The following is a 15,993-nucleotide window of genomic DNA, read 5'->3' on the forward strand; positions in this document are numbered from 1 at the left end:
TTCTGCATCTACTCTCTTCAGGTAATCAGCAAAATAGGGTAATTAACCCTATAACAATCTTTATCCAAATTGTATTTCCAGTGAAAAAAAGTTTAAAGTAGAGGCCACTTTCTCAAAAACATTAGGCTAAATACCTTGTAAAAATCTTTGTGATTTCCTGATTCTGACACTTTGCACATTTTATGCTTCATTGCTCACAAATATTTATTATTATTGATTTTGGAGTGCAATATGTGATATCTCAGCTTATTGCTCAACTAGGCATTTCTTCAGAGTTTTCCTTGAGGGAATGGATTTTCACCCCGCGGGTGGCCTTACCTTCCTCCAACTATCTCAAATGCTTCCAATCGCAGATAAGCAGTCCAACATTCCTAGTAACATAGGGAGAAAGAGGCATATACAAGGTCATCCGGCACAGTCACCCGAAGAAGCCCACGCGAAACGTGCGTAGGGGTTTGTGGGGGCCATACATCAACTAGGCTAAAATGGGTGAGTGTTCCAGATTACCTTGTATATGCCATTTTGATCCTATGTTACTAGGAATCATGTTATTTTTGTAGACCAAGTATTGTCTGGATTCACAGCCTAGTGGAGACTTATTTCTCCCCCTATGTACCATGATACTTACCTTGTTGGCACATTAGCTATTCTGTGAGTCCTGCACTATGCACTATTTTAATTGTAGGATAGTAAACTTCCTGTCTATATTTATGTCTAATAAAATTTGTATTAACTTACTATAGTTTTGGTGATATCTATGCCTCCATATTTTTATACGTTAAAAAAAAAAGATTTTTTTATATGTAGATGTGAGCGAACCCTACTAATTGAGTCTTTCTTGCTGAATTTGCTTCTTGTCCCATAATACTAATTCCTTTAATAAAATTCTTGCTATAGAGTATCATGTACTGAGATCACGTATCTGATGTTTGTATTCTGTGTCATGTTGGCTTATATTCTCAACATCTTGTAGATCTAGATCTCACAGCGTGCAAGCGCCAAGTTTTAGAGGTCAATAAAATCTGTAGATTCACATGTGGCGTCATGGCTTATAAGATGGATAACCTATATACTGCAGTGTATCATTTACGAATTAATATCATTAGCAATCTTGTCTGTAAAGGGGAAGGGTTTAGGGAAAACCACTGTGAAATCTGTTCATTATTGTCCTCATAATGAGCTGCTTTTATTGGATTTAGTCTTGACCGTATTCTTTAGAATCAAAGCTGCCTCTCACCACATGGGTATTTGCTGCGAGGCTTTGAAATGTAGCTATGGCAACCCGAAGACTTTGACAATAGTAGCGTGTCCATCCATTCACGGTGCTGCTCCTGATGCTTTGCGCTCACTACGATGCCACGGTGCCATACTGACTTGTCTATCTGCAAAAATATAGGCGCACTTAGCAAGTTTAACATCTGATTTACACCCTCTTGTTTGATTTGATTTGTTGTGTATGCCGGGGAATCAAAGCACTCCATTGAAAAGGTTAATTGAAGAAACAATGTTTACAAAAAAAGCCGAGGATTAAAATAGACCTGACATAGAGAATGGCTTTTGATGAGCTGTTTATGGTGCTGAGCATAAATAATCATTTCTAGAAGCAATGTACAAGTACAGGATTTGGCAGAAAATATGCAGCAACGTAGAAGGAGAAGCTTATAAAATCTGGTCATCGGCAAGGAAACACAATCCCGCTCTGGACCATCGATTTCTATTTTTGATACTAAAATTGTTTTAATTAATTAACTAAATAATTATGTTGAGGGTATGTTCATACAGTGGATTTTGACCCAGATTATTGCACAAAATCTATCCATATTTTACCCTGAAATCTGCATCTTGATTTTAAAGGGGCTGTCTGGTCTTGTCTTGAAAATCTGGAATCATTGAATTGGGTCAAAAGACTTCTGAATGGTGATGTGTGAACCCGGACTGTAAAATTCAGAATCCGTACTAGACAACTAGTATCCATGCACCAAGCCGAAACATGGAGGTCTCAGGGAACTCATGAATCTATCTGGATTCGGCCACCTGGATAATTTAAAAAAATAAAGGAAAAAGAAAAGATAAAGAATAAAGCAGGAACATTATACTTACCGAGTCTCTTGCACTGCTGTACTTCCAGACCTGCTCATTACCCTCATACATATTCACTGCTTTCCCCACCCACCGACCAGTCCTGGCATCACTTGTGTGCTTACATTGCCTGTGTATAAAAATAAAAGGGACCCCATGTGGCTTTTTTAGAAAATTATTCAAATAATAATTTTTAAAAACTGCATGCGGTCCACTCCAATTTTGATACCCAGCCATGATAAAGCCGACAGCTGGGTGCTGGCATTTTCAGGATGGGGAGACCCATTATTAGTTTCCCAGCACACATATGATTGAATTTATTCCCTGATTTAGTGTAGAGCAATTTATACAGTGCCTTGAAAAGTATTCATACCCCATGAACCTTACCAACAAACTTAAATGTATTTTATTGGGATTTTATATGATATATAGTACCAACACTAAGTAGCAAGTATTTGTGAAGTGTAGAGTAAATTATAAATGGTTTTTTAAATATTTAGAAAATATAAATGTCATGATTCACTTGTGGCTCTGCTCTTTTGCAAAGCCACTGTGTGTTTTTCTGCTGTCTGCATTTTCCTGGTCTAGGCCCGGTGGGATGAGCCTATTCGGTGGTGCCTTGTTCCGGGTGATTGCTCTGCCTTACCTTGGAGCTGTTTTATCCGAAACACCTCCAGTGATAGTTCCAGCTTGCTGTGTATGTTTCTGGTTCCCGTGGGTTGCTATTCTGATATTGTCCTACTACATAGTGTCCCATTCCCTGTTCCCTCGCTTCCCCTGTCTTGTCTTATCTCCAAGTCTCCCTGACCTCCAGCTTACTTTGTGACCCAAGGTCTACTCTCTCCTCGGTACTGGTGTGTCCTTTCAGTTCCTGAACCCAGCATGTTTTCTGACCATGACTCTGCTCTCCTTCTATATCAAATACGATTTCCTGGCTTACCAACCCTTGGCTCGCACATGACTCCTTATCTTTCTCCCCCTCCTCTCAACTAGGATACTGGCGACCCCTAGTGGGCTAGCGCCTTACTACATCTAGGTACTGGACATCATTCTAGTGCACTTGCGACGAGAGATGAGCGAACCGGTCGTGGTTCGGCTCGAGGTCGGTTCGCCGAACGGAGGTTCATGAAATAAGTGAAATAATTAAAAAAACGGGCTTCCCTATATTTTTGGTTCCCAGCCGGGTACAAATAGGCAACTGGGGGTTGGAGGCAGCCCGTGGCTGCCTGCTGTACCTGGCTAGCATACAAAAATATGGCGAAGCCCACGTCATTTTTTTGGTGGGCAAAAAACTTCTGCATACAGTCCTGGATGGAGTATGCTGAGCCTACAAGCCTACAAGGCTCAGCATACTCCATCCAGGACTGTATGCAGAAGTTTTTTGCCCCCTGAAAAAATTATGTGGGCTTCGCCATATTTTTGTATGCTAGCCAGGTACAGCAGGCAGGTACGGCTGCCCCCAACCCCCAGTTGCCTATTTGTACCCGACTGGGAACCAAAAATAAAGGGAAGCCCTTTTTTTATTATTTCATGAATTTCATGAAATAATTAGAAAACAAATGACGTAGGCTTCGCCCCATTTTTGTGTCCAGCCAGGTACAACTAGGCAGCTGGGGATTGGAATCTGCAGCACAGGTTGGCCTGAGCTTTCTGGGCCCCACTGCTACGAATTGCAGTCTGCAGCCGCCTCAGAAAATGGCATTTTCATAGAAGCGCCATCTTCTGGCGCTGTATCCAACTCTTCCAGCACCTGCCTGCTATACCTGGCTAGCATACAAAAATATGGCGAAGCTCACGTCCTTTTTTTGTAGTTTTTTGGCAAAAAAAATAAAAAATGCTTCCCTGGATTTTACATTGCCAGTGAAGGTAACACCAAGCAGTGGGGGTTAGCAGCCAGTAGCTGCTTGGATTATCCTTAGCTAGCAACACAAAAAATGCAGCGGGAGCCCATATATATTTTTTTTAATTATTTATTTAAATAACTAAAAATAAAATGGGCTTCCCTGTATTTTGATTGCTGGACATCACAGTGCTGTAAAAATAAATCTTTAAAAAAATGACGTAGCGCTCCGCGGTATTTTTGATTCTCAGCGCAGATAAAGCAGACAGCTATGGGTTGCCACCCCCATCTGCTGCCGTTACCTTGGTTGGCAATCAAAATACAGGGAAGCCCATAAATTTTTTCTATTTAAAAAATAGTTAAAAAAAAAATGACGTTGGGTCCCCCCCTTTTTGATAGCCAGCTAGGGTAAAGCAGATGGCGTAGCCTGAAAGCCACAGCTGGCAGCTTTACCGTGGTTGGGGATCCAATGTGGAGGTCCCCTCAGGCTCTTTTTTATAATTATTTTATAAATATTAATAATTACACAATAAAAGTAGGGTCCCCCCAAATTGGATCACCAGCCAAGGTAAAGCGGACAGCTGTGGTCTGGTATTCTCAGGGTGGGAAGGTCCATAGTTATTGGGCCTTCACAGCCTAAAAATAGCAGGCCGCAGGCACCCCAGACGTGGCGCATCCACTAGATGCGCCAATCCTGGCGCTTCACCCCAGCTCATCCCGTGCCCTGGTGCAGTGGCAAACGGGGTAATAAATCGGGTTGATACTAGCTGTAAAGTCACCTGAGATCAAGCCCAGCAGTTTGTGATGTCATGGCGTCTATTACATACCCAACATCATAAACTGTCAGTACTAACAAAAAAAAAAAATCGACAAAAGAAATTTATTTGAAAAAACAGTCCCCAAAACATTTCCTCTTTCACCAATTTATTGTAAGAAAAAAAATAAAGGGGTCCCACGACGACTCTGGACCGTCTAGAATATGGGGGGGAGACACTCAGGGAACGTATCCCCCATTTTCTAGGAGTGCGGACCCTTCATGTGAGGAGTGTGGGTGCAATGAATCTGCATTCACTCTCCCCGGGTCCACAGCAGCAGAGTCCATGTCGTAATGGTTGCTACCAAAGCTGCAATGCCCTGCTCATGAGGTAAGGGCATGCCTAATCAGGAGAACTACTGTAGAGGAAGCTCTGCTCACTGGTATATAGGTGCTCAGAGGTAATAATAGATAAAATTAGTGAGTAACCTCGGCACTCTAAATCTCCCAGACTAAGTCAGTAAGTCACAACGGATAGTAATGCAAAATCACTCTTTATTGGTCCGTATTAAAAAAAAAAAAATTTCATAAGCATATATGTTTTTGTCCAAAACAAGTTACAAATGACGTTTCGGCCTGAGCCTTCGTCAAATTGGATTTATCTGCATGTAATCATGAAAAATGACAATAATCAGTATCACATAAGAGTGAGAGAACAATAACATAAACTCGAACAATGTAGAGGTACAATTGGGATGCAGCAAAAAAATTGCAACACAGCAAGAAATAAAACACATGATACAAATGTCATAATACAGTACAAGGACAATATAGTAATGACAAATATAGGGTCAGAGTAGGCTTAGACAGCTCTGGTACGAAAGAGATGTCAATCATAAAGTAACATGTGCAGTAGGTGTAGAGCTACACTATGCATGGCAGAGCTAATGGGTAGACCGACCATAGAAAAAGAACGGAGAAAAAGTGGAGAAAAAGTGGAGAAAAAGTGGAGAAGAAGTGGAGAAAAAGTGGAGAAGAAGTGGAGAAAAAGTGGAGAAAAAGTGGAGAAAAAGTGGAGAAAAAATGTAGAAAAAGTGGAGAAAAAATGGAGAAAAAGTGGAGAAAAAATGGAGAAAAAGTGGAGAAAAGGTGGAGAAAAAGTGGAGAAAAAGTGGAGAAAAAAATGGAGAAAAAGTGGATAAAAAGTGGAGAAAAAATGGAGAAAAAGTGGAGAAAAAGTGGAGAAGAAGTGGAGAAGTGGAGAAGAAGTGGAGAAGAAGTGGAGAAGAAGTGTTGCCAGATGGGAGATAAATAATTTTTTACCGGCGCTGTCATTTACTGTAACGTGATCATCGGTGTACGGTGTATACCTGTGATCACGTGAGCGGGGACCGGAAAAACCGTCCTGAATCATGATCTCCAGGGTCTCAGCTAGCCCTGAAACCCCGGAGATTTTCTGACGCCGGGGGGGCGTTATTCATTTATTTCTGCCTGCTGTTTATAAACGGCAGATCAGAATAAGGCTACATTAACACGACCGATCCATTTTTGCGGTCTGCAAAAAACAGTCAGTTTTTTTTCACGGGTGCATCCATGTGGCATCCGTTTCCGTTCCGTAGACGGTCCGTATGTCATCTGTTTGTCATCCGTGTGCCTTCGTTTTTTTTGTGTACTGCAAAAAAACTGAAGGAGGGTAAATGCATAAATTTACCCAGGATCCATAGCTTCATCCTACATGAGGCGGTCACATGTTCACTCCAGTGCCATTTTCTACTGCTTTTCACAGCGTAGAGCGCTCTAGTGATTTTCTTGTGCTTGTGCACTTCATATCAGTCTTTTCTGTCATTATAATGACAGAAAGACACATAATGTCCCACTCTCCTGCATTTTGTAATTTTGCACCCTTTGGTGCCTTTCATGTGGCACTAAGGGGTGCTTAGCTTTGTATTTAGCCAAAAAAATGAAAAAAAAAAAAATGACGTAGGGTTCCCCCTAGTTTTGTAGCCAGCTAGGGTAAAGCAGACGGCTGCAGCCTGCAGACCACAGCTGGCAACCTCACCTTGACTGGTAATCCAAAACTGAGGGCACCCCACGCTGTTATTTTAAATTAAATAAATAATTTTGAAAAAAAAACACGTAGGATCACCAGCCAAGGTAAAGCAGACAGCTGGGGTCTGAAATTCTCAGACTAGGGAGGTCCATGGTTATTGGACTCTCCCCAGCCTAAAAATAGCAGGCCGCAGCCGCCCCAGAAGTGGCGCATCTATTAGATGCGCCAATCCTGGTGCTTCGCCCCAGCTCATCCCGCGCCCTGGTGCGGTGGCAAACGGGGTAATATATGGGGTTAATACCAGATGTGTAACTGGTGGAGGAAGGTTGAACTAGATGGACCTAGGTCTTTTTTCAACCTAAGTAACTATGTAACTATGTAATGTCACCTGGCATCAAGCCCTGGGGTTGGTGAGGTCAGGCGTCTATCAGATACCCGACATCACCAACCCAGTCAGTAATAAAAAAAAATAGACGACAAACACATTTTTATTTGAAAAAACACTCCCCAAAACATTCCCTCTTTAACCAATTTATTAGAAAGAAAAACAAATCCAGGTCTGGTGTAATCCAAGGGGTTGCCATGATGATCCACACTGTCCCAGTCAATGAAGAGCAGAATGTTCCCCATTCCCTGGGAGAGCAATGCAGTGACCTGAGCTAACATCAATGGGTCAGCCCAGGTCACTGCAGGGCATGACAAGTGCTGCTGTCAGCGAGGTACATTACCTGCGCTGATCTCCGGCACACTGACAGCACCTGTCACTGAGTTCAATGACCGCCGCCTTCACAGCCAAGTATCGCGAGAGGCCCGTGACGTCACCGCTAGTCAGTCTCGGGTCGGAAGCGAGAGAAGGTGATGTGACAAGCGGCGGCCATGGAGGACAGTGACAGCGCTGAGGTCGGGATGGCGGGACTTCATCACCGCAGGTAAGCCGAGCGGGACCATGTGTGCAGAGTGTGTGTGCAGAGTGTGTGTATGTGTGTGTGTGTGTACATGCCGCGGGCAGGAGGGGGCGGAGCGAGCTGAGCGGGGAAGTGTGGGCTTCCTGCACGTAACTAGGATAAACATCGGGTTACTAACCAAAGCGCTTTGGTTGGATACCCGATGTTTATCTTGGTTACCAGCTTGTGGCAGGCTGCCAGCGATGGCTCCTGCACACTGTAGCTGTAAAAAGCCCTGCTTTTTGCTGCTAGAACCGTTCTCGTACGTATCTAGAACTATCGAGCTTTAGCAAAAAGCTCGAGTTCTAGTTCGATCTAGAACAGCCCCCAAAATCACTCGAGCCGCGAACTGGAGAACCTCGAACCACGAACCGCGCTCAACTCTACTTGCGACCCTTGATGGTTAGTTTCACAATAAATCTGTAAATTGTGAGTTTTAGGGTCTGTCTCTTCCAGCTTTGTACATCTAGTGGATTACATTTTTGCCCATTCATCTTTGCCAAATAGCTGTAGCTCAGTGAGATAGTTGGAGATGTCTGTTAACAGCAATATTCAAGTCTTGTTACAGAATCTCAATGAGATTTAGATCTGGACTGTGACTGGGCCATTCACACATATGAATATGCTTTTATCTTGACCATTCTATTGTAGCACTATATATACTGTATGTTGAGGGTCATTATCCTGCTAGAAAGTGAACCTATGCCCCACCCCAGTCTCAAGTCTTTTGCAGCCTCTAACAGGTTTTCCTCCTGTATTATCCTGTATTTAGCTCCATCTTCCCATAAACTCTGAACAGCTTTCCTGTCCCTGCTGAAGAAAAGCCTCCTCACGGCATGACTCTGCCACCACCATGTCTGATAGTGGGGATAGTGTTTTCAGACATGGTGTTAGTTTTCCACCACAAATGGCCCTAAAAGCTCTACTTTGCTTTCATGAGCACCTTCTTCCATATACCATGTAAGAGATACAGCTAACAGTGAAAGGTAGCCCTACAAAGTATTGAATCATGGGGGCTAAATAGAAATGCATGTCACAATTATCAGATTTATATTTTTAAAATATTTAAAAACTTCCTTTACAATTCACAAACACTTGCTACTTTGTGTTGGTATATCACATAAAATCCCAATAAAATGAATTTAAGTTTGTGAGTGTATTGTATAAAATAGGGAAAAGTTCATGGGATATGAATACTTTTTAAAGGCACTTTAGGTCTCTGGTGTATCTTGTCCTGCAGTGGAACTGAAGGGGGGTTCCCAGGCCGCATGAGCTCTGCTCTCCCTCGCCAAGAAGACTCGGTGTGCGAAACTATCTTCGGGCAGGGTGCACGACACTTACTTGCTGCTTCAGACCGGTGTCTGTCACCCTTTACTGCCAATCCTCAACATACTAAGTCCCATGACACCAGAGTTCATTTAGCCAACCAGTTTTGTTTACTTTTATTCTTCACACTGTCATGACAGACATGGCCTTCCTCTCCATGGGGTGCTACTCTTCAAGCTGTCCCCTGCTATGTTGGACAGCATCCTTAATACTTAATAGGATCTCTGCCTCCTCCCTAATACCACACACCTTCATCCACTTCTGGCACCGACAGCTCTCTAGCTAGGTAACACTCTAAAGCCACCGAGGTGAACAGTAGGCTCTTGACCTCCAGAGGTTAACAAGAGGTTCCCTGACTGGCCATTACACCAAGGCCACATTGTTATGATCCGGAACCATGGAAGACCACCACAAATCATTAGCAAAAGTTGACAAGAGCATTGGCAACTAATCTGGCCGCCATCCCCTTACTAACCATCACAACTAGAAGTAGCCGAGCGGTGAACTAACATCCTGTGCACCGCGAACCCAGACGGAGAACTAACTATCCTAAAGGTAGGAAAGATGAATAACTCTCTGCCTCAGAAAATAGACAAGAATAGCAAGCCCCCCACATTAAAAGACTGCGGTGATATAGGAAAAACACAATACACAGATAGATGACAGGATTAGCAAAAGGTGAGGCCCCCGCTGACTAAAATAGGAAAGGACAGGAAAGGGACTGATGGTGGCCAGAGAAAAACCCTGCAAAATACCAACTTCCTGATAGTACAAAAAGGGCCTCAGATCGCACGATCTGAACTCCGTCCTATACCAGGTGCCCTTGTCATACCAATGAACAGAAAACAAGAATTATAACAAATTCAACAAGCCACAAACACATGGACTCAAAGGAGCTATACTACACGCAGAACTGCAGGGAGTTCCCCAACAAACCACTGAGGGGGAAAATCCCTGCATGCAAATAAACTAAAAACAACCACAGCAAAAGACAAACCCAGATAAGCAAAAGAACCAGACAATAAATAAAGAGCAAGCACTCTGGGATAGATGTGGTGTAGAGCAGGATGAAGCAGGCTGGAGATACAAAGAACAACTGACATTCGGCAACAGCCTGCAATCAGACCAGGATTTAAATAAGCAGAGAGTTAGCAAAGGAAACACCCATTGCACAACACACCTGGTCCAAGTCCAAACCATTCCTGGCCACCAGAGGGAGCCTCCCAGCAGCCAAAACACAACCAACATTCACAACACCACATCTTCTCATTTTTAACCCACTTCTTGACTGACTCTCTGGAGCTTCCCTTCCCAACCATCCACCCTGCCATCTGTAACTCCTCCTTTAACGACTTTAACTCTATCTTATCTATCACCTCTTTTAAACTCACTCTACGCCAACTAACCCAACAGATGGATACAACCTTTTGTAACCTGTTGAACAATCTTAGCTCTGCTACATCCTTCTAAAACACTTAAATATCCACACATGCATTTATAATATATGACAGTAAATACATAAAACATAAAACATACTATATTTACATCATGGGGTATTGCCCACTTATTATATAACTGACACCTAGATGTGCCATTTTATTTTCTACATCTTTGTTATGACCTCTGTATGCCTAGGTTTTAGATGCCTAATTACATTTTTTCATTTTTTCAGAGGAAATTGTAGAAGGAAAAAGTGCCATTCTTATAGGGATGAGTCAATGGAACTCCAATGACTTAGTTGAACAGATTGAAACAATTGGCAAGTTGGATGAAAGCCCAGGTAAGAATGCTTTTAATATCATCTAAAAATTGTGGCATTTAAGAAAAATTGTAAATGGATGTTAAAAATATGCATTGCTTGATTAGTCTGATGTATTAGTTGCGCATGGATCCAATGGTTACATACATGGATTTGTATTAGACTGTATCAGATTCCAAAAAATGAATGACCACTAAAGAGGTTTTGAGGTACATTGTGATTGCAATGAGATTATGTTGTTTCATTGACTAAAATCAGGGCTGTATTTTGCCTTCGTGCTGCCCTAGGCACTTTAAGTGGTCGCGCCCCTTATTGACAACGTAAAACTGAGTTTTCGCACACGACATCTGTTTAAGGCAGATCTACTCTGTAAAACACTTTAAGGCTATGTGTGCACGTTGCGTACAGTTCACTGCAGAAATTTCTGCAGCGATCTGAAGAGCACATGTGCGCTTCTAATCGCTGCAGAAAATGTCCGTAGTGAGCGCCGATTCCATGCGCTCTGCCTGCAGCTCCTACCATAGACAGAGCAGGAGCTGCCGGCAAAGTGCAGGAAAGAAGTGACATGTCACTTCTTTTTACGCAGCGCTTCGGCAGTAGCCGAAGCGCTGCGCTCTAAAGCGCCATGTGCGCACGGCCCCTGCACAATCTCCACACCATCCCCACTTATATACTGTGACTGTCACACTGCCCCTAATAAACTACACACTGCCCTCCCTTATAAATTATACCCACCACACCTTCCTCAATTATGAAATATGATCTGCACATTGTCCTCACATCATGCTGCCCCCTCCTCACAGTGTCCCATGCATGCTGCCCCCTCCTCACAGTGTCCCATGCATGCTGCCCCCTCCTCACAGTGTCCCATGCATGCTTCCCCCTCCTCACAGTGTCCCATGCATGCTGCCCCCTCCTCACAGTGTCCCATGCATGCTGCCCCCTCCTCACAGTGTCCCATGCATGCTGCCCCCTCCTCACAGTGTCCCATGCATGCTGCCCCCTCCTCACAGTGTCCCATGCATGCTGCCCCCTCCTCACAATGTCCCATGCATGCTGCCCCCTCCTCACAATGTCCCATGCATGCTGCCCCCTCCTCACAATGTCCCATGCATGCTGCCCCCTCCTCACAATGTCCCATGCATGCTGCCCCCTCCTCACAATGTCCCATGCATGCTGCCCCCTCCTCACAATGTCCCATGCATGCTGCCCCCTTCTCACAATGTCCCATGCATGCTGCCCCCTCCTCACAATGTCCCATGCATGCTGCCCCCTGCTCACAATGTCCCATGCATGCTGCCCCTCCTCACAATGTCCCATGCATGCTGTTCCCTCCTCACAATGTCCCATACATGCTGTTCCCTCCTCACAATGTCCCATGCATGCTGCTCCCTCCTAACAATGTCCCATGCATGCTGCCCCCTCCTCACAATGTCCCATGCATGCTGCTCCCTCCTCACAATGTCCCATGCATGCTGCCCCCTCCTCACAGTGTCCCATGCATGCTGCCCCCTCCTCACAGTGTCCCATGCATGCTGCCCCCTCCTCACAGTGTCCCATGCATGCTGCCCCCTCCTCACAGTGTCCCATGCATGCTGCCCCCTCCTCACAGTGTCCCATGCATACTGCCCCCTCCTCACAGTGTCCCATGCATGCTGCCCCCTCCTCACAATGTCCCATGCATGCTGCCCCCTCCTCACAATGTCCCATGCATGCTGCCCCCTCCTCACAGTGTCCCATGCATGCTGCCCCCTCCTCACAATGTCCCATGCATGCTGCCCCCTCCTCACAATGTCCCATGCATGCTGTCCCCTGCTCACAATGTCCCATGCATGCTGCCCCTCCTCACAATGTCCCATGCATGCTGTTCCCTCCTCACAATGTCCCATACATGCTGTTCCCTCCTCACAATGTCCCATGCATGCTGCTCCCTCCTAACAATGTCCCATGCATGCTTCCCCCTCCTCACAATGTCCCATGCATGCTGCTCCCTCCTCACAATGTCCCATGCATGCTGCTCCCTCCTCACAGTGTCCTATGCATGCTGCCCCCTCCTCACAATGTCCCATGCATGCTGCCCCCTCCTCACAGTGTCCCGTGCATGCTGCCCCCTCCTCACAGTGTCCCATGCATGCTGCCCCCTCCTCACAGTGTCCCGTGCATGCTGCCCCCTCCTCACAATGTCCCATGCATGCTGCCCTCCTCACAGTGTCCCGTGCATGCTGCCCCCTCCTCACAATGTCCCATGCATGCTGCCCCCTCCTCACAGTGTCCCATGCATGCTGCCCCCTCCTCACAGTGTCCCATGCATGCTGCCCCCTCCTCACAGTGTCCCATGTATTCTGCCCCCTCCTCACAGTGTCCCATGCATGCTGCCCCCTCCTCACAGTGTCCCATGCATGCTGCCCCCTCCTCACAGTGTCCCATGCATGCTGCCCCCTCCTCACAGTGTCCCAAGCATGCTGCCCCCTCCTCACAGTGTCCCATGCATGCTGCCCCCTCCTCAGTGTCCCATGCATGCTGCCCCCTCCTCAGTGTCCCGTGCATGCTGCCCCCTCCTCACAGTGTCCCGTGCATGCTGCCCCCTCCTCACAGTGTCCCGTGCATGCTGCCCCTCTCCATGAGCTCCTAATGCTGCCTTCCTCTTTTCCATAATGACACCTCCATGCTGCCCCACTCATCATACTAAGACCACCACACTAGCGCTTATGCTGAGACCCACACACACACACACACACACACACACACACACACTACCCCACTCTTGATATTGACTCCCCCTACATTGTTCCACTCCATACTGAGCCCACACATGCTGCCCCTTCTCCATAATGAGCTCCCAATGCTGCCCCCCTCTTATTCTGAGTCCTTACACTCCCCCCCATCGATATTGTCATTGCTCTACCCCTCAACCCTTGTCCTCTGTCTCTAGCATTGGCCCCTCTCTCCCATTCCCCCAGCAGCAGCCTCTCTCCCCCCGCCTCCAGCAGCCTCTCTCCCCTGCCTTCAGCAGCAGCCTCTCCCCCAGCATCAGCCTCTCTCCCCCCAGCCTCCCCCAGCATCAGCCTCTCTCCCCCCAGCCTCCCCCAGCATCAGCCTCTCTCCCCCCAGCCTCCCTCAGCATCAGCCTCCCTGCTCCCAGCTTACCCCAGCATCAGCCTCTCTCCTCCCAGCCTCCCCCAGCATGAGCCTCCTCCAGCATCAGCCTCTCTCCTCCCAGCCTCCCCCAGCATGAGCCTCCTCCAGCATCAGCCTCTCTCCTCCCAGCCTCCCCCAGCATGAGCCTCCTCCAGCATCAGCCTCTCTCCTCCCAGCCTCCCCCAGCATCAGCCTCCCTGCTCCCAGCATCAGCCTCCCTCCTCCCAGCCTCCCCCAGCATCAGCCTCCCTCCTCCCAGCCCCCCTCCTCCAAGCCTCCCCCAGCATCAGCCTCCCAGCCTCCCTGAGCATCAGCCTCCCTCCTCCAAGCCTCCCCGTCCCAGCATCAGCCTCTCTCCCCCAGCCTCCCACAGCATCAGCCTCCCTCCTCCCAGCCTCCCCCAGCATCAGCCTCCCTCCTCCCAGCATCAGCCTCCCTCCTCCCAGCCTCCCCCAGCATCAGCCTCCCTTTTCCCAGCCTCCCCCAGCATCAGCCTCCCTTTTCCCAGCCTCCCCCAGCATCAGCCTCCCTCAGCATCAGCCTCCCCCAGCATCAGCCTCCCACAGCATCAGCCTCCCCCAGCTTCAGCCTCCCGCCTCCCCCAGCATCAGCCTCTCTCCTCCCAGCCTCCCCCAGCATCAGCCTCTCGCCTCCCCCAGCATCAGCCTCTCTCCTCCCAGCCTCCCCCAGCATCAGCCTCTCTCCTCCCAGCCTCCCACAGCATCAGCCATCCTCCTCCCAGCCTCCCCCAGCATCAGCCTCCCTCCTCCCAGCCTCCCCCAGCATCAGCCTCCCTCCTCCCAGCCTCCCCCAGCATCAGCCTCTCTCCTCCCCCAGCATCAGCCTCTCTCCTCCCAGCCTCCCCCAGCATCAGCCTCTCGCCTCCCCCAGCATCAGCCTCTCTCCTCCCAGCCTCCCCCAGCATCAGCCTCTCTCCTCCCAGCCTCCCACAGCATCAGCCTCCCTCCTCCCTCAGCATCAGCCTCCCTCCTCCAAGCCTCCCTCAGCATCAGCTTCCCTCCTCCAAGCCTCACCCTCCCAGCTTCCCCCAGCATCAGCCTCTCTCCTCCCAGCCTCCCCTAGCATCAGCCTCCCTCCTCCCTCAGCATCAGCCTCCCTCCTCCAAGCCTCCCTCAGCACCAGCTTCCCTCCTCCAAGCCTCACCCTCCCAGCCTCCCCCAGCATCAGCCTCTCTCCTCCCAGCCTCCCCCAGCATCAGCCTCCCCCAGCCTCAGCCTCCCTCCTCCCCCAGCCTCAGCCTCCCTCCTCCCTCAGCCTCCCTCCTCCAAGTCTCCCTCAGCATCAGCTTCCCTCCTCCAAGCCTCCCCCTCCCCCTCCCAGCCTCCCCCAGCATCAGCCTCCCTCAGCATCAGCCTCCCTCAGCATCAGCCTCCCCCTCCCAGCCTCCCCCAGAATCAGCCTCTCTTCTCCCAGCCTCCCCCCCAGCTTCAGCCTCTCTCTCCCCCCAGCCTCAGCCTCTCTCTCCCCCCAGCCTTAGCCTCTCTCTCCCCCCAGCCTCCCCCCCAGCCTCAGCCTCTCTCCCCCCAGCCTCAGCCTCTCTCTCCCCCCAGCCTCCCCCCCAGCCTCAGCCTCTCTCCCCCCAGCCTCAGCCTCTCTCTCTTCCCAGACTCCCCCCAGCCTCAGCCTCTCTCTTCCCAGCCTCCCCCCAGCCTCAGCCTCTCTCTCTTCCCAGCCTCCCCCCAGCCTCAGCCTCTCTTCCCAGCCTCCCCCCAGTCTCAGTCTCTCTCTCTTCCCAGCCTCAGCCTCTCTCTCTTCCCAGCCTCCCCTCAGCCTCTCTCTTCCCAGCCTCTCTCTTCCCAGCCTCAGCCTCTCTCTCTTCCCAGCCTCCCCTCAGCCTCTCTCTTCCCAGCCTCTCTCTTCCCAGCCTCAGCCTCTCTCTCTCTTCCCAGCCTCCCCCCAGCCTCTCTCTCTTCCCAGCCTCCCTCTCTTCCCAGCCTCGCCCCAGCCTCTCTCTCTTCCCAGCCTCCCCCAGCCTCAGCCTCTCTCCCCCCAGCCTCCCCTTGCATGATTACAGTGGACAAAAAGAGGCATCGCAATTTGCAACGATCATCAACTAACCTGTAAGGAGCCCATACATTCTAG

General features: G+C 48.5%; 1 protein-coding gene across 1 annotated transcript in view; it reads left to right on the forward strand.

Moving 5' to 3' along the window:
* The window catches only part of PITPNM3 (PITPNM family member 3), a 729,687-nt gene that overhangs the window by 311,843 nt on the left and 401,851 nt on the right, over positions 1-15,993 (forward strand). The window contains exon 3 of the mRNA XM_075333206.1: positions 10,666-10,773. Within this exon, the coding sequence (XP_075189321.1) occupies positions 10,666-10,773 (108 nt within the window). The remainder of the gene's footprint in view (positions 1-10,665; positions 10,774-15,993) is intronic.

This window comes from Anomaloglossus baeobatrachus, chromosome 2 (assembly GCF_048569485.1).
Source record: "Anomaloglossus baeobatrachus isolate aAnoBae1 chromosome 2, aAnoBae1.hap1, whole genome shotgun sequence".
Taxonomy (NCBI): Eukaryota; Metazoa; Chordata; class Amphibia; order Anura; family Aromobatidae; genus Anomaloglossus; species Anomaloglossus baeobatrachus.